This window comes from Rattus norvegicus, chromosome 4, assembly GCF_036323735.1.
Source record: "Rattus norvegicus strain BN/NHsdMcwi chromosome 4, GRCr8, whole genome shotgun sequence".
Classification (NCBI taxonomy): Eukaryota; Metazoa; Chordata; class Mammalia; order Rodentia; family Muridae; genus Rattus; species Rattus norvegicus.
This window is the reverse complement of record NC_086022.1, coordinates 172,685,685-172,704,542: the sequence shown is the minus strand read 5'-3', so window position 1 is coordinate 172,704,542 and position 18,858 is coordinate 172,685,685. Positions and strand designations below refer to the sequence as shown.

The following is an 18,858-nucleotide window of genomic DNA, read 5'->3' as shown; positions in this document are numbered from 1 at the left end:
TTCATTTTCCAAGAATAACCACAGAACATCACTGTTATCTCATGACAGTGCCCAAGATCAGGGGATACACTGTGTGACCATTCTACACAAACCAAAACAGGACATGCTATCAGTTTTTCTCCCATTACTGTGATAGAATGACTTAATAACAAGAAGCCAAGGGGGAAATGGTTATTTTGGTTTGCAGGTCTAGAGGGCAGAGTTCATCATGGAGGGGAAGACTTGGCAGCAGACAGGGAAGGTGCTGTGGTATGAGCAGGAAGATGGTTGGTCACATTGCCCCTGCACAGAAGAAGGAGAGAGGAAACAACACCCCAGTGTCTCCTCAAAGCCCACCCCTAGCAACCCACTTCCTCCAGAAAGGTTCCACCTCCGAAAGGTTCTATAATCTTCCCACAAGTGCAGAGTATTCAAGTACATGAGCCCACGGGGGACATTCATGCTCAACTCACAGTAGAAGTTACAACTAAGCAAGGGACAGAGGCTGGGGAGATCAGAACAATCAACCTGTCCGTGGAGACTGCTACCAGAGGTCAAATCAAACATCTGTCCTGATGGGGCAAGTGATAAGACCCAAAGTCCACATCCTTGATCAATTCTTGGTTGTATACCCCAACATGAAAAGAAATCTTGCTTTTAACGTTTTACAACCTGACCTAGTAGTCCCACCCACTCTTCTCTGGTCTCCCGGTAGCTAAACCCTCAAATGGTGAGGTGTTCATTCACTGCTGCATTTGTGAGCCTGATGGTGTGTTCTTGCTTTCCAACACACCGTTCTCTGGCCTGCGGGGTCAGAATCATGCTTGACTCAAGGTTCCCCAAAGCACGTGTAGGCTGGTTGCTGTGCTCCTGACTGCTGATTACTAACCAGTGAGGCGAATGGCGCCTTCTGAATCTCATTTCCTCAGAGAGGCTGTTCGACAAGTATGGGGTCAACCTAAAGGAAGCGGCGTTTATTCAATATTTTCTCCTTTCATTAGTGAGCTTAAATTACTTCCTTGTGAATTCTGCTTGTTACCTAAATGTACTAGCACTTTTGTTTCCTAATTAACTTTCTTATCAGAATCCCAACCAAAAATAACAAGAAATGTAATCGTGATAAGGTACCCTGCCCCCCTCAAAACAGATTTCCTTCTGTGCTTTATCTCTTGGCTCTGTTCTGGCTTCTTTAATTAAAATATCAGAAATTATTAGCTTCAAATTATTTCTTGATCTAGTGCTCAAATTCCCCAGGGGGAAAAAAAAACTGCTTCTTCTGCCTCCATATTTAAACCTTTATCTGCGTGAGGCAGATGAGCTCCCATACATATGCAACTGGATTCACGTGATTCAATATAATTTTGGAAGAAGCGTCTAATTTGGTCTCTAAGTAATGAGACAAACAAATCAGATGTGGCTGGGCCGAGCATTGAGTGTTTAAACGCTCAGGTCTTCTCTCCTGGGCTTCCAGACCATCAAAATAAATAGCATTGATGTGCAAAAAGGCTCAAGAACTTTTAGCATGGAGATGTGAAATTCTAGGCAGCCATCTTATTTTTTTTTTCACTAGAGGAATAGGGAAAAGAACAACAACAACCCGATTGTTGATAACTCAACAACTTGTGTGAGTCCCAGCGACTCACATGAGTAGTAGTCAAGGAAAAGCAATCATGTTTGTTACAGGCTTCATCATAAATGATGAGAAAGCACCCTTACCCTTACATGGTGGCCCTGAGCGGCAGAAGACGGTGGGACATTTGGGGTGTTTCCGAGTTGGAATCTGCTCGCTTCTGGTGGAGCTGTGTGAAAGGTTCACTTTCTTCGAAGTTGTCTGCAACATGATCCCCTTCTGCACAAGGAGGCTTGGCTGCTACAACCACCAGGCAGCCATTCTCAACTTGTGCTTCATTGGAGCCTCCGTCCTTACCCCTGTGTTTATGGGATGGCTCTCGGATAGCAAGTACCTCGGGAGGAACAAACTGGTTTACATAGCCGTGTTTCTACATTTCCTAGGTGAGTGTCCCTTACTAACAGTGTTTGGGGGAGGGCACATAGAGGAATATGACTTTGTTAAGAATTTTTTGTTTTGTTTCCACCCTGTCCTTAGCATAAAATATAATAAAATATGTCATTTCAATTTATTTCATTCTTTGTATCATTTAAGCTGTTAGTGGATGTATATATTGTGTTTCCCAGGGTTTTTAATACTCAGAGCATTGCGATTACTATATTTTATGCTAATTATATCTTTGCATGTCAATCTCCTCTATACCTAACGATGCCCTCACCTCTCTCTCTCTCTCTCTGCTTTAACTCAAATTTGTGGCAGACCCTATATGAAACACGGAATTCATCTGCTTCACAACCAGAAGAATTATGCCAAAAAGGTTGTTGAAGTTCGTGTAGAACAACTAAGAAGTGTTTGGCTTTCATAATTAATCATATGGTAATTAGAGTCCACATAAAGATATGATTTCTGGGTTTTAAGATGCAGTGATAGATTTAAAAAGAAGTGAATTCAGACAGGATGGTAGGATTATTTACACAAAGGACAATAAAGGTACAGAAGCTCAGGAGTGCTTGACAAGGTATATAGAGAAAGCTGGTTGATACTGTGTGTGTGTATGTGTGTGTGTGTCTGTGTGCATGTGTGTCTGTGTGTATGTTTCTGTGTGTGTATGTGTATGTGTGTGTCTGTCTATGTGTGTGTGTGTGTGTATCTGTGTGTGTGTCTGAGTGTATGTGTCTGTGTGTGTCTCTGTGTGTATCTGTGTGTGTCTGTGTATGTGTATATGTGTCTCTCTGTGTGTGTATCTGTGTGCATCTGTGTCTGTGTGTATGTGTGAGCACACACACTTGCATATAAGACAGAGGACAACTCTTGGGAGTAGGTTTTTACCTTACATCTTGCTCTGAGGCAGAGTCTCTGTACTGGCTGGTTTTGTGTGTCAACTTGACACAGGCTGGAGTTGTCACACAGAAAGGAGCCTCCCTTGAGGAAATGCCTCCATGAGATCCAGCTGTAAGGCATTAGTGATCAAGGAGGGAGGACCCAGCCCCTTGTGGTTGGTGCCATCCTTGGGCTGGTGGTCCTGGGTTCTATAAAAAGCAAGCTGAGTAAGCCAGGGGAAGCAAGCCAGTAAGTAACATCCCTCCATGGCCTCTGCTTCCTGACCTGCTCGAGTTCCAGTCTTGACTTCCTTTGGTGATGAACAGCAAAGTGGAAGTGTAAGCTGAATAAACACTTTCCTCCACAACTTGCTTCTTGGTCACGATGATTGTGCAGGAATAGAAACCCTGACTAAGATAGTCTCTCTTGCTTCCTCTAGAGAGAAACATATTCCAGAGTAGCTTGCCTGTGAGCTTCCAGAGAATTCTCCCACCTCTGCCTCCTTTCCATCTTCACCTAGGAGTACAGGAACTAAGAATGTGTACTGCTATACCCAGCATTTTGCAGGGCTTTGGAATTGCAGGTTGCATAAGGAGCACATTTACCCACTGACCCATCCTTCCTAGACAAGCATCTGCTAAGGGGAGGATGGAAATAACAGCTGTCAATCATTTGCCTCAGCAAACAGCATCACAGCCACCAAAACTGCTTAAATGGAGACCCCGAAGATCTTGGCATGGTGGTTTAAGGAAACCTCCAAGGTTCTGAGCTAAAGAACTTGGGCAGTACTGTGCAGGGAGAATCTCTTGTGAAGAGGTTCTCTGTCAGTGGCAGTAAGTGGGAGACAAGTAGGCCTGGGTGAGGCGGCCCTCGCAGGCCTGCTACTGTGTGTCAAGGAACATTCTGATAAGGAGAAAGAGAAAGCAAGATAAGGAAAGATGAATTCTCCTTGATTGGACTGCATGCCACACCACAGGTATTAGAGGTCATTTTCTTGTTCAGTGTTGTTATTTCTTGAGTCCGAACTCCTGGATAAGTCACCACACTGGGATAGAAAAAGGAGATCTTACCTTTGGAATTTTTCCAAGCAAAAAGGACTAGATCGACTCCCCCTGGGCTCTTGTTCTTAGTGGGTTGGTTGGCTTTCTTCTCTCTGTCTCTCTCTCTCTCTGTCTCTGTCTCTCTGCCTCTCTCTGTCTGTCTCTGTCTCTCTCTGTCTCTCTTTGTCTCTCTCTGTCTCTCTGTCTCTCTCTGTCTCTCTCTCTGTCTGTCTCTGTCTGTCTCTGTCTCTCTCTCTGTCTGTCTCTGTCTGTCTCTGTCTGTCTCTGTCTCTCTCTCTGTCTGTCTCTGTCTGTCTCTGTCTCTCTCTGTCTCTGTCTCTCTCTGTCTCTCTGTCTGTCTCTCTCTCTGTCTGTCTCTCTCTGTCTCTCTGTCTCTCTCTGTCTCTCTGTCTCTCTCTGTCTCTCTCTCTCTCTGTCTTGGTCTCTCTCTGTCTGTCTCTGTCTCTCTCTGTGTCTGTCTGTCTCTGTCTCTCTCTGTCTCTCTCTCTGTCTCTCTCTCTCTCTGTCTGTCTCTCTCTGTCTCTCTCTGGTCTCACTGTCCCACCTTGAGTATTGAAGCCAGGATTCACACATGCTACACAAACCCTCCACCACTGAGCTACATGCCCTCCCATTTTATCCTTCTTACTTTGAGATAGGGTTTCCCTAAGCATCCCAGACTGTCTTAGAAAGCTACCGTGTGGCTGAATCAGGCCCTGAAATTACAGTCATCCTCCTTTTGCCTCACCTGGAGCTGGGTTTGGCTTTGTTTTCTTACTATGTCACATCCTGCATTTTCCACTCACAACTGCCATGACACCGTAAGCTGTTACTGCATATTAGAGATTCCCACTAATATCCATTTAGATTTATTTTTAAATTGAGCATTCTCCTTGACTGTGGCCTATTTACTGGGCTACCAGCCATCTGTCCCACTCCAGCCCACATACCATTTTACCAAAATGACTTCTTGAAAAAGAATGCATACGTATTGCTTCACGTTGCATCCATATTGTTTCTATTGTTAAAAATAAGCCCAAATTTAGCATATCTGAACCTTCATAATTTAAATGGAATTTGCTCCCCTGGAAGGGTCTGTGCTCACCTCCGATGACACTGACATCCTCGCTACATCCCTACTTCTCCCTCTTCTATTCGTTTTCCTCTCAGCCTGAAACAGTTAATTCCTTCAAGTATTCACCCTGTACCTGAGATTTTGAACACTCCTGCTGTTTTGCCAAGACCTATGTTTGTTGCCAGTTTCTGAGTTTAGCCACGCTGTTAGCAGACATAGCAATTGCATGGGCTGTGAAGGGAGATGGTTCAGTCAGTGATGTCTGTCATGTGAGCATGAAGAGCTCAGTTCATCCCAGAACCAATGTCCAAATACATGACATGGTGGTGCCCAATTTTAGCAACACTGGGAGATGTAAAAAGGGCTGCCTGCTATGGTGTCAGAGGCTTTTCCTAGGAAACACTGATACTCCACCACACACACATATATACTTATTCACTCCAGATAGAGAACCTATGACAAACCAAAGTCATAGTTGCATCAAAATCCAGTTTGGTGAACCAGTGAATTTTTATTGGGGTTACTAACAGGAATGTGGGTGAAAGATTATTTATAGGAGTGGGGATGTCTCAAAATAGGGTCACCACTACCACAAAGCCCTCTACAACATGTGCAAGGTCTTGAAGCCCACGTTCCTAGAGCTCTTTCCCTGGCTTTCAGACAGTTCCAGGGTCAGAGACGGCCCTCTCTGCATCTCTGGTGTCTGTCTCCTCCCTCAGTACATGTTTATTGCCTCTATGACTCTGGGAATAGGACTTGGTGAATCTTCAAATTTTTATCATCCCCTGGTCATGTGAATTTAGTTTACCTCCTAGATCTCCTGACCTCCTCTCTCTCCTAGAAAGAATGTTCCAGTTCAGAGGAAACCATTACACATCACTAGCCTACGTGGCAAGCAACAGGTCACTGAGAGACCCCATCTCCAAAGTTAAAGTGGGTGGCATCTGAGAGTTAATACCCCCCAAAACCCCTGGCCGCTACATGCAATAAATACACTGACCCTTCTGCTATGCAAGTGCTTTCTGTGTGTCTGTCTTTCTGACCTACCCACTCACTCCTGAATTGTTCCCCTGTGACCTCCCATAACGTGTGACAGCACTCCTTTTCACGAGGCTTGCAGATACAAGCAGACAACTTTTGCAGGGCACAATGTGTCTCATCAAAGAGATAAATTCTTATCAAACGTATTGCAGATTTATTTGCATTGTTATCACATCAGTTTTTACTGGAGATAGAAGTGAGGTCTTGCTCTAATGAGATCAGAATCTTGTGACATTTTCCCCAGAGGATGGAAGTGGAACATCTTTGTGACTTATTGATACATGAGTATCATGTGGTCCGGAAGTAGATTGGCCTTAAATGGGTAATTACCACATGCACCAACTGAACAGCGCATGCCCTTGGATAACTTGGTACTGCCAAGCCTCACCTCACACTTCTGGGGAAGAAGATCAAATACTAGAGAAACATATTGTTTCACATCTGGCTGACCTTGAAAGAAAACATTTCAAAGCCAGTAACTTAAAGGGTCCACCCTCAGTAAATCAGCCCGATGCTGAATGACAGTCAAACTCCTGCATTCGTCATTCGTCTCGTGGTAAAGACGTGTAGAGAAGACGTTAAATGCTGTACCCAATTTGTATTTCTGTAAAACTTCATGTGCACTTGAGGAACTGACCGCCCATAACAACTTTGCAAAATTTCATATCAAAAATGGCAATGTCAGAGTAACCGGGCAGAACAAACGTAATCAAATGGGCTAAATCACATTAATCGTGTTAAGGAGGTAGCTCAATGTCAGAGAGCAGAACGGGACAGGACAGAAGGGGCGCTCTGTCAACTGACATCTCGGTGTTAGTTTTGGGGGGAGGGAAGTATAGCATATGGAAATGCTTGGCAAGAAATGGACATCTGAGCAAATGATGGGGAAGCAGAGCGATTTCTATTTGAGCACAGTCATCAGCCAGGAGCCACGAGGTAAAAGTGGGGATGATACCCAGGCTTCCCTGTCATTCTGTAGCCCACCTCCTCCTGACTGGTCTGCATGACCCCTGTCCCTACCGCACCACTCCCCGGGTTTCTCATCTCTCTGAGCCAGAAAGGCTCAGGAATCTGTGTGAGAAAACCAAGAAAAAAGGACATACGTGTCCTTCAGCTCCTGACCTTTCCTTCCTCCTGAGAGCTAGGACTACGGCTATGCTCTACTCCAGCAAATGTCTTAAGTTTTTGTACAAAACAATTCTGAATTGTTTTAACGTCATTAAAATTGGACATCATTTCTTTATACATTTTTAGAGGAAAGACGGTTGGAACTGGAAGCAGGGGCGCGGGGAAATAATCCCAGAACCTTGGACTAGTTAAAACATGCAGTAAAGAGAATTCTTTAATATACTCTTTTATACATGAGTCGATTACAAATGAGCCAAAAAAATTTCGTAAGTTGGTTATTTAATTTTTCAATTATGTGCATGGCAGAATGGGGTATGTGCATGGGAGTAAAGCCACAAAGACCACAAGAGGGCATCCGACATCCGCACCCCAGAATTGAACTTGAGTCCCCTCACGAGGGCAGTGCCAGCTGTGAACTGCTGAGCCACTCGGGAAAATTTAAGCCCTCCTTGAGGGCTGGAGAGATGGCTCAGCCGTTAAAGGCTAGGCTCACAACCAAATATATAAGCCCTCCTTGAAATTGTGAAACCAACATCAAGCATGCTAGTAAGACACCCACACAGCCACAAACCTTCCAGAGTGAAGCGCTAATTTGCGATATGCTCTGGTGAGTTTGCATCTGTGCTACAAGCCCTCTCTCTCCTTTTCTCTCCACCAACAGGCACTGCCTTGTTATCAGTGCTTGCTTTTCCCTCGGAGGATTTCTACGGAGGCACTTCTCCTGCGTCTAACATGCCCATGAAGAAGCGGGCCGGGCTGTTTCATGTAGCGCTGCTGACCCTCTGCCTGGGCACAGGAGGAATAAGGGCCGTCGTTTGTCTGCCGGATGCGTGTGGCCATTGGGAGCAGGAGTCAAAGAAGCCAATGTCATTTTGTAACTGGTAAGTAGCATTTGTGAGGATAGAAGACAGAATTATAGCATTCAGTCCTCGTTTAGGTCTTCTCAGTTTGTCATTAAGTTGGGCTGGGTGAGTGGCAGTGTGGTGACGTCTGTGATGATGGGTCAGTCAGTAGTCATGGTCAAGGTTGGAGCTGTGACTCAGGAGTTTAGGATGCTCTTCTAGAGGACTGCAATTTGGTTCCTAGCACCCAGCTCCAGTGGTTCACAGATGCCTATGACTCCAGCTGCAGGGGATCAGTGCCCTCTTCTGACCTCCGAGGGTACATACAAGTATATGCAGATACAGGCATAGACACACACACACACACACACACACACACTGAAACAAACCCAACAAAGAAATCCTGATCAGCTATCAACCAGGATCAGCAACCTCCCAAGAAAACCTGATTATTTTCCTCTCCAAGTTCGAAGAAGACACACAGTGGGTTGTGGCAATGAATAGGATATGACCTCTGCACCGAACAGGCCTGGTGGAAGTCTCACCTCTCCTTACCGTAGGCGACTGACCTTGACTGGGTCGTCTTCTCTCTAGTCTGTTCATGTCTGAAGGCAGCACTCACACTTTCTCAGCTCTGACTGCTGCAGACAGAGAACTTGGTGCTATAGCTGCAGCTGCTCACCGAAGGGTAGCCATAACCATCCTGCTCACGTTGCTACAGATAAGACCAGCAGGGCCGGTGACTCCAAATAACTGAAGAGTTACATTTTATGACAAGCAAATTATCTTTCTCTGATGCTTGGCAACTCGGCCTGGAGAATAAGAATGTGCATGCAGGTATGTGTATGTGCATGTGTAGGTGTATCTATGCACATGTGTCCCCAAGGGGAGCAGAGGCTGAGCTCTGGTCTCATTCTTTGGGATCTACTGAGATTTTGAGGTGTGGTCTCTCATCGTTTTCTAAACCTTGCCGATTATCTAAATTGGACGGTCAGTGAGTTCCAGGAGCAGCCTATCTGCACGCACCTCCCTGGAGCTGGAAATACACCACACCAGGCCTTTTACATGCATACTAGGACTCAAACTCAGGCCCCAATGCTTCTACAGCGAGCGCTCCACCTACTGCGCCATCTCCCCAGGCTCTGGATGTTTTTAAAGGCACCAGTTTATGTGCTGTGAAATAGAGAGAGTCAAGAAACGATCAACATGAAGACTCACTGTTCGTAGCTTAGCATGGAGTTTCTCTTGGGTCCACACTACTCATTAGTGGGTGTCAAACATCTATGAGCTGCTGTTAAAGTCCACACGGTGCCATTTCACACCTTCCACCTAGGGGATGGATTAGCTTGTGTTTCAGAAACTGCCATTTAGATCCAAAATGTCTCCCCAAAGGCCCATGGACGGAAGGTTTGGTCCCTGACCTATTGTACCATAGAGAACCTTTACACAGTGGGGCCTCGTAAAAACCAAGTTATGGTTTTGAAGGAGATACTTGATACTGGCTTTTTCCTCCTGTTCTTCTTGCTTCTGGGTGAGCACTAGGTGAGCAGCTTTGTTGGGTCATTTGGTTCCAGCCATGGCTCTAAGGTATTGACTCACCAGAGGCCCTAATACAATGGGTCAGCCACCGAGGACTAGCTAAAATCCTGGGAGCCTTGAAATCATACTGTCCTCATTTTAAGTTGATGACTGAGTACATTTTCTTCATAACGGTTGAAAGTGAACAAGGAAGCATTGAGTTCACTCTGGGTTTGTCTGTCTGTTTGGGCTTTTTGTTGTTGTTGCTTAATTTTGGTTTGGTTTGTTCTCTCTCTCTCTCTCTCTCTCTCTCTCTCTCTCTCTCTGTGTGTGTGTGTGTGTGTGTGTGTGTGTGTGTGTGTGTGTGTGCGTGTATCAGATTCCCAACACTCTCAAGAAAAGCTATCTCATCACCACTGTTATTTCACAATAAATCATGGCAGACACCAGCACCAGACAAAAATGTTGAAAAAAAATCTTAAAAACATTAAATGAGGGGCTGTAGAGATGGCTCGGTGGTTAAAAGTACTCGCTGCTCTTCTGAAGGACTCAAGTTCAGTTGCTACCAACACCCACACATGGCCAAAAGTCAGTGATGACTCCACTTCAGGGCTCTGACACCCTCTCCTAATCTAAGGAGGGTCCATGCAGGCACAAGCTCCATGCATACACGGAAGGAAAACACTTGCACGTTTTTTTTTTTTTTTTTGGTTCTTTTTTTCGGAGCTGGGGGCCGAACCCAGGGCCTTGCGCTTTCTAGGTAAGCGCTCTACCACTGAGCTAAATCCCCAGCCCCTCGTTTTTAAAAACTGCACTAAAGAAAAATGTTTAGAGTCAATGTTATCTACGTGCACACAACTATCCAAGTGAGTTCTTTCTCCTCCTTATCCCCCCCACCTCTCTCTCATATTAATATTACAAAACACTGAAGCCTGTTTTGGATTAAGTCCTAATGTCAGGAAAGGATGCAGTTTATCAAAGGGAGATAGGACGCTCGCTCCCTTGTAGCAATTTTTGCCTCCTTGACCTGCCTGAAGGAGAAAGAAATCCTTTTTCATTCTATTCAGAAGTTTTAATCCTTAATTAGCAACATCATTTTGATTAAATAAGACTCCGGAGGATTAAGACCGGAGAGCGATCAGTTGTTCTGAAAGATAGCTCCAGAGACTGTATTGTACTGTGGTTTTAGTCATTCAGGGCTGTGTTTAATCAAAGTGACATTTCTCGGTGTTGATTACAAAGGGGACATTATATGAATGAACTACTTTCTTTGGGAAACAGAGGGGACTCCCGGTGGATTTGTGCTTTAGGGGTTTGGGTAGGAGGATGGGGACTGGGGCACAATGAATTTGAGGGGGCTGGGAAGAGCCAGGCCAGATTCGAGAACAACACATTTAGCAAGTGCTTTCTACTATTGTCTGATTTCATTAAAATCTCTGATGAGAGTAATCAAGCGGTATCTCTGGAGTTTGAAGACCCAGCATCTAGAGAAGTAGATGAAGCGTCCTATTACTCTTAGATGTGATTAAACACTGCCTGCTGGGCTCATTTAAGGCTGGACTTCATTGTTTGCATTTTCTCGCCTTCTTACTCTAAATATCAAGCTATAGCACAAGTTTGATCATCGTCTACTTAATAAAGTGTGTAGAAAAAAGAATGACACGAATGAGAAATCTGTTCTAGAACATTCTGAATGGGTTGGTGGCAAAATGGACAGACACTCTACAGGCAGTTGGGCAACTCGCTGGCAGGATCGCCTGCCGACTGTCACTTGGGAGGGCTATGACTTCCAGCAAGGTTGGTAGCTTGCAGAGACCTGGGTTTCCCAGTCACGTTGTGCAAATACCTCAGAGGGCCCCGTCGTTGCTTATGCACAGAGTATCCACACATACCACTGACATTTTTAATTTTAATAGCTGTTACTATTATTGAACAGTAAACATGTCATAGCTAAAAATCCTTCTCTTTTGGCTAGGAAGGAAACTCCATTTAATAGGTAGCCATCATTAAAATCGACTGTCTGTTAGTTTAATTGTTTCCTTAAAGTCCACAAAATCATCTGTTGCACTGAGTATAGTTCAAGGGTAGAATGGTTCCCCCGATGTTCGTGAGGCCCCAGATTCAATGACCAGTGCCAGAAAAGAAAAATAAAACCCTAAACGCCGCCAACATAAAAAAAATGATTGATTTCAACAGCACCTTTCCAAAGACAACACGCCCCTTAAGCCTCTAACAACCGAAGTCTGCAGAAAGCCCTGCTTTCGGCGCAGATGTCTGATGTTCATAGCCGTGAGACCTTCAATGAGATGGGCGGTTGCTCCATACCACCCAAAGCTTCCCAGCGATCCTGGTAAGCAGGACAGACCGGAAGTTTCAGGAACTGACAACATTGATTCTGAGTAAGGCTGCCAAATGCCATGGAAAAAGCCACTGCTAGCCAACAGCGCCATCTGGAACAGTCTTCCAGATGTACCTAACCGGAAGTGCAAAGCTAAATCTCTCCGAAATCGAGATCTGCCAGCATCCTGGTGCACCTATGTACCCAGATCAGAACCCATCTATCTCAGGGATGTCTGGGTTCTGAGGCACGGAGTTCTGAGCCACCACACTGGAGATGATGTAACCGAGTGCCCCTGAGCAGGGTTTTTTTTTTTCTGGAAGCCAAAGGATGGTGGAAAATTAAATCTGTTCATGGCCATAATTTTAAAGCCTGCCACCATCAGCTTCAAATCGCTGGTCACATTTTTTTTCTACTCATTTTACCTGATAATTTACATTCTATCTCTATTTCACGGCATGACGCTTAAGGATTCCTACGGTGAATTAGGCAGAATCAAATCCCAAGCAAATCATCGGTTCTTGAAGGGAACAGACCATGAATTTATTCCATCCCCCAAGTTTCAGAAATGTGTACCTAAATTGACCCTACACGATGTCTATCCCAGACAGAAGTACTCTGAGTTGACCATGGTCTCAAACACAGAATCTTTACCACTTTTTCCAGAAGCTGAACCCAAGGATGAGTTTTAGCTTCAGATGCACATTAAAGTTATCCAAGTATTCTTTTTTGAAATAACCCAATTCCTGGAACCCAGGGCTCTTGGTTATATCAGTTTGACAAAGGACACAAGGAACGAAATTTGTTTTCATCATTTTCCCTTTTCCTTTTTTTTTTTTTTTTCAGAGCTGGGGACCGAACCCAGGGCCTTGCGCTTGCTAGGCAAGCGCTCTGCCACTGAGCTAAATCCCCAACCCCGTTTTCATCATTTTCAAACTAACAGAATCAAGTTGAGAACCACTGGTGAGGCTTGTCCAGGGGTCAAAGACTCTCCTTGGCTACATGACAACTTAGAGGCCAGCCTAGGCATATAGAGATCTTGTTTCAAAGGAACCAATAAATGAATAAGCAAAAAAGTAGGTTCTATCTGTATTGTTTGGGGGAAACTATGTACATTTTATACTATGTACTATGTAGCAGATAAAAATGGTTATTTACAAGTGAATTATTATATTATAATATATATGTATATATATACATATATATGTATATACACACACACACACACACACACACATATATATATATATATATATATATATATATATATATATAGAGAGAGAGAGAGAGAGAGAGAGAGAGAGAGAGAGATGCACATTAAGTAGAAAGATCTAGAGTTCAAGGACTGCCTTGGCCATGTACCAAGGGTGAGGTGATTCTGAGCTACACTTGAAACCTTGTTGCAATCCTCTACCAATCCCTTAAAAACAGTAATTCTCAATCCTGACCCCAAACATCCCACATTAGAGATTCCTGAACGGAGCGCTGGGCATTAGGAAAAGAAGGAGCAGGGAGGGAAAATGGAGGGGGATAAACTGAGACTAACAGCAGAGATCTGAGAAAGGGGAAGCTGCTGTTAGTTGATTACATCTACAACGGCTACCTGAGCCTTGGTGCTGACTCATCAAGATGTCCGCATCTCTGCTGGGGAAAACAGCTCCCCAACAAGGGCAACAAGGAAGAGCTACAGTGTTTCTATGTGTTCCTTGCTTCTCCAAATACACACTTGCCAGAATATTCTTTCAAGTATTTCAGGAGATTCAGGATTATGCTAGAACAGTACCACCCACCAGGAAATCAGTGTCCCTGTGTTCCAGTGGCCCTTCTGCCTGCCTCTGTCCCATTCAAGGGTCACAAATCTACAAAGTCACCTTCCCGTCTTCCAGGGCTGAGTACAGTGCTCTCTCTGGGGTCCCCAAGTCATCCGCTCACATTAGGAAGACTGGAAACTTGCGGAAAACTGCTTCCTCGCTGTCATAGCTTCTTTGGTTAGTCGAGGCCTTCTTCTAGTTATTCCTGTTAAAAATACTTAAAGTAAATCTGTCCCTCTAAGAAACAGCAAAGCAGCAGTGCGACTTTCAAGTTACCACGAAATAAATTAAGAAAATGTTTAAAACAAAGCCAAAATGACAGCCAAGATTTGTGAGGAGAAGTCCAAGGATCATAACAATATTTTTTAAAACCGCCCGCACACGCAAGCTTACAATTATTTGCAGTTCCATTCCCATTCTTAAGCGTAGACTAAAGAACTGTGTTCCTGCCGCAGCTTGGCTTTCAATTTCCCTTAATCACGGTATTTGTTTTGCTTTGGTACTTTGCTCTCTGACTTTCAGGGTGAGAGGTGTTTTATACATTCAATTTACTGGTGAACTCTGTGGTGAAATGAGTCTTAATGGTAAGCTCTACGACTGTGGGTTTTCCTTTTCTTTATTTATTTTTGCGCCGGTGATACACACATAATTTCACCCTTAATTATCTGCGGCTTGTCCCGTCCGTAGAGCAGCCAAGACAAATGTAGAGTGTGTCTGTGCTAAGTAATTCTTTCAGAAAATTACACAATCAAATAGGTGGGATGACATTTGTTAAACTACATTTAGTGCTTTACGTAAAATCCTCTCCTTCTCGTAGATAATTCAGCACTGCCATTCTTGGGGTTCCGAGCTACCTTTTCCAAGATTTAAATCGTAGAGTATTCCTTTTTTCATCTTTCTTGACTGTCTTTGGCGCAGTTGGGTGTTTATCAGTGTGTGGCACTCTGAAGAGCGGCTGAAAGTCTCCTTGCATTTTCTCAATTGTGCTTGCTTTGCTCCTTTGAGAGGAGAAGGCGCTCTACCAAGTGAAAGAAACTCAACATTGTTCTTAGCTCCCACCTCTTAGTTGCTTATAGCCATGGTTCAAGAGGACTGCCTGCCACAGCATGGGAGATTAATCCCAGGCTGAGTGTAGGGACTCTGCCTGGTTGTCTTAGAGAATTGTAACTGGTACCTCACCTGTGTTATGACAAATACGTTCTTGTTCATGGGTTGCATTAACCCAGTTGGGTTCTCATGGTTTTAGTTCACATTCTGCCAGCCCTTTCCCCCTGTTATCATCGGAAGTCTAATGGCCTATCTTTTTCTTGTTTGTCACATCCTCAGTCAATGTCTTCTGTATTGTCCATACCACGTTGTGGCTCTAGTTCTGTGCTAGGACCCTAAGGACCATAAGGACAGAGAAGTAGAGATGTGGAATAAAATGGTGTCAGTGAGAGACGTGACAATCTACACATGAGAAGCTGAACTGGCACTGGTGAAATAGGCTGTTTTCTTTGGAAGAATAGGGGCCAGAATAAGTAGAATATTTCAGAGCACTGATGAGACCTGCAGTGAACTTAAAAGGTAAGACATGACAGGCCAAGGGAGATAAAAAGTCACAGACACAAAAGTGGGTGGGTGCTTCAGAGACGGTACCAGCTTGTGCCTGAGCCATAACCCTGCCCACTCATACATCTCACACCTAACACCCAACCCCTTCCCTGTGGCACCCCTGGCCAGTTCTCTCTCAACCCATGACCCGTGCCATCTCTTATCTGTGATGCAGACTATCACAATGGCTGTGACTCCATGGCATGCCTTGTCTACAGTCACGGAGCCAACACTATGGTCATTTAAATCCTTTTCATTTAAAGTCAGACATGATCAATCCCATGCTGACTTTCGCCCAAGGACACCTCCCACCAACTATCTGAGAATAAAATCCCAATAAATTACCATGGCCAACCAAGCCCTACAGGGTCCACTTTATCTCCGGTGTTGTACCCCTTTCTTTCAGACCAGTGCCACAATTCTTGTTTCCTAAATAAGGAGTAGAGGGAGAAGGAGCACAGACACTTGCTTAGCACCACATAGACAGCTATTTTTCACCCAAGTCTTTAAAATAATCTTTGTCTAAAAGGTGTGATCTTCATTTTTAAAATTACACTGAATTCCAGGGCGTGTAAGGTCAGATGGGGTATGAGTGATCATCAGAGTTAACTCCAATTCCTGTCTTCTGCCCACCAGTTCAAAGAAGAAGGACAATATTTATAATTAACGAGAGCTGGAGCACGTTGATCAAATGTCAAAGCCCGGATGAATAAGGAAATAATAGTGTCATAAAACCGATAACTGCAGAATCCAGGAAAGGGCCACCAAAAGATCACCGAGCACAGTTCTTGCTTGTAGGCTGCACAGTGACAAATGGCTTTGCCTCCTGGGCCTGAGGCACAGCTACATCAAAGCAGACGGCTCACCTCAGTCCTCCAAGGCTCGGGTCTCTTTCCTGAAGAAAAAGTGGGAAAAAACTCTGGGAACTTGTGTTTGGCAAAGAATTTTTAGAAAGCCCATTGGAAGCTTGGCCTGTACAAGACAATTAACCTAGTAAGTGGACGCCATCCAGACCATGGCAAGACGATTAAAAGACAAGTCCCAGACCAAAAGGAAAGAAACGGAAAACTACCTAACTGATAAAGAACTCATTTACAGACATAGAAAGGATTTAAATTCAATGTTAAGAGGAAAAGGCAAGCGTTTGAATTTGTGTGTGTGTGTGCTGTGTGTGCAGGTGTACACACTCATGCGTAAGTGTGTGTGAGTGAAAGGTCAATGTGGAGTGTCTTCCTCTGTCATTCTCCGCATGGCTTTTGAAGCAAGGTCTCTTACTAAACATGGTGTTTATGCAATGTCTGCATCAGCTGGCCGTCCCAGAACCATAGCTCTTCCAGTCTTTGCATCCCAGAACTGGGATTATGAGGATTTGCTGTGCTGGGGTTTTACATGGGAGCTGGAACCTGAACTAGATCCCTGTGTTTGTAGAGCAATTGCATTATCCACTGAATCCTCTTCCCAGCACCGACTTTCTCTCTAAGGGGAGACATATTTGCACAAAAACCTTATCAGAGAAGATATAGAAAGCCAGAATCTACTAGAGGGAGGTGGGTATCACTGGCCACAATGAGACACTGAGACAAATCTACCATCCTCAGTGTTGACCGTGGTGTTAGTAGATTAGCATTTGCAAGCATGATCACAATGTAAAATGTCACAGGGTCTCAAAAACCATTTGTAAGTTTCTTATACTATTAGATATAGATGCATCATAAGCCTCAGCCATTTCACTCTTGGACAGACTTTTACCCACATAAAGTGAATGCCCAAATCTGTACAAACACTTGAACATCAACGTCTATCAACAAATAAGTGGATGCGTAAATGAGAGGTGCTTATATGAGGGACCCTGTTTGGTAGGAAGGAATGTCCTGATGGGACAGGGTGAGGGGGAGGTGAATGGGGGAGGTGGGGAGGAGATGGGTGTGGACAGGGGTGAGTGTGGATGGAGGAACCAACAGGAAGGCAAATTAGAACAGTGAGTAGAAGTGATTAGGAGGGCACACGGCAACAGAGGCTGGATGAGAGAAGTTGGTAGAGTGTAGATGAAGACCTACAGAAGTATGCTGTGGACATGGAGGAAACAGGGAGGACCAGGTGAGAAACCATCAGGTGTAAACGAGAGTCAGCAGTCAGACAGGGTGGATGGAGAAGCCTGAGGGTGGGTATGGGAAGGAACAGGGCTGGATAGGACACGGATCGAGGGCTTCGTAGACATGGAGACAGTGGATACAGAAGCAGATGGGAGGTCTGTGGGGAGTGGTTGTTGGTGGGTAGTGTATGAGCGTGGTGGGTAGAAGCTGTTTGGATGGGGTCTCAGTGGACGGGGATAGATGAGTGTGAACGGAGGTGTATAGGGAGTGGATAAGAGTAGGTTGGGGTGGATGAGGAATTGACTGAGGCCGCTGAAGTGAGTAGGGATGAAGGGAGTTTGTGAAGAACTGGTGGAAGTGGACCAAGGATGAATAACATATTAAAAGGATGGTTGCAGGTAGACGGTGGGCGGATGTGGGTTTGAAGGGGTATGGTTGGATTGGGTAAACAGATATCGCATTATGTCGATGGTGGATGGACAGTGGAGTAGGTGTGTGGTAGGGAGGTGTGGACGACCACGTGTGGATGAGTATTGAGGGATGCGCATGCCCAAGTAGATGGCAGGTGAACAGCAGACAGGGAACAGGGTGGGACAGAAGAAGGAGGCATGAGTGAACATGGTAGAGAATAGGAAGGGTGTGGGTGGGAGGGTATGGAAAGAAGGCTGGGTGTTGGATGGGAGGTACAGCTGCACGTGCATAGGAGTTCTGGGGGGCAGATGGGGTGGATGAGGGGAATGGCAGACGGAAGGCTAGAGGGATTGTGGATGGAGGGTAAAGGGGTTTGTGAAGGAGGATGATGGGTATAGGAAACAGGTGAAGGGGAGTGGGCAGGGAGAGATGATTTGCTGGCAGGAGTGGTAGCGGTAAGAAAGTGGTGTGAAGAGAGTACAGGATATGTCAGAAGAGTGTGGGGCAGCTAACGGGCAGAAGGGGAAGGGAGGCTATGGAGTAGAGGTGAATGAGGTTGTGGGGGTGCCTTGCTGACAGGAGGTGATGAGAGGGGTGTGGATGGGTGATGGTGAAAGTGTGTGGATGGGTGTTTGAAGGGGCAGATAGAGGGTATGAATTTATGGTAAGGGTAGTAGGGGTGTATGAAGGAAGTCTCGGGCAGGGGTTGAAGGGGTACAGGAGGAAGTGGTAGAGGTGTGTGGAGGGAAAGTGGATGGGAAGCTGGGAGGAGAGGGGAAGGGGAAAGGGAGTAGGAGGGATGCAGATACGGAGAAAGGAGCTGGAAAATATCATCCTGAGTGAGGTGACCCAATCACAGGAAAACACACATGGTAAGCACTCATTGATAGTAGATATTAGTCCAAATGCTCAAATTACCCTAGATGCACAGAACACATGAAACTCAAGAAGGATGACCAAAATGTGAATGCTTCACTCCTTCTTTAAAAGGGGAACAAGAATACCCTTGGCAGGGAATAGAGAGGCAAAGTTTAGAACAGAGGCTGAAGGAACACCCATTCAGAGCCTGCCCCACATGTGGCCCATACATATACAGCTA

The 18,858-nt window shown here is 45.0% G+C and overlaps 1 protein-coding gene across 1 annotated transcript in view; it reads left to right on the top strand.

Moving 5' to 3' along the window:
* Positions 1-1,649: 1,649 nt before the first annotated feature.
* Slc15a5 (solute carrier family 15, member 5) overlaps positions 1,650-18,858 on the top strand; it is a 93,601-nt gene continuing 76,392 nt past the window's right edge. Inside the window, exons 1-2 of the mRNA NM_001192015.1 lie at positions 1,650-1,992; positions 7,815-8,034. Coding sequence (NP_001178944.1) covers positions 1,650-1,992; positions 7,815-8,034 — 563 coding nt within the window. The remainder of the gene's footprint in view (positions 1,993-7,814; positions 8,035-18,858) is intronic.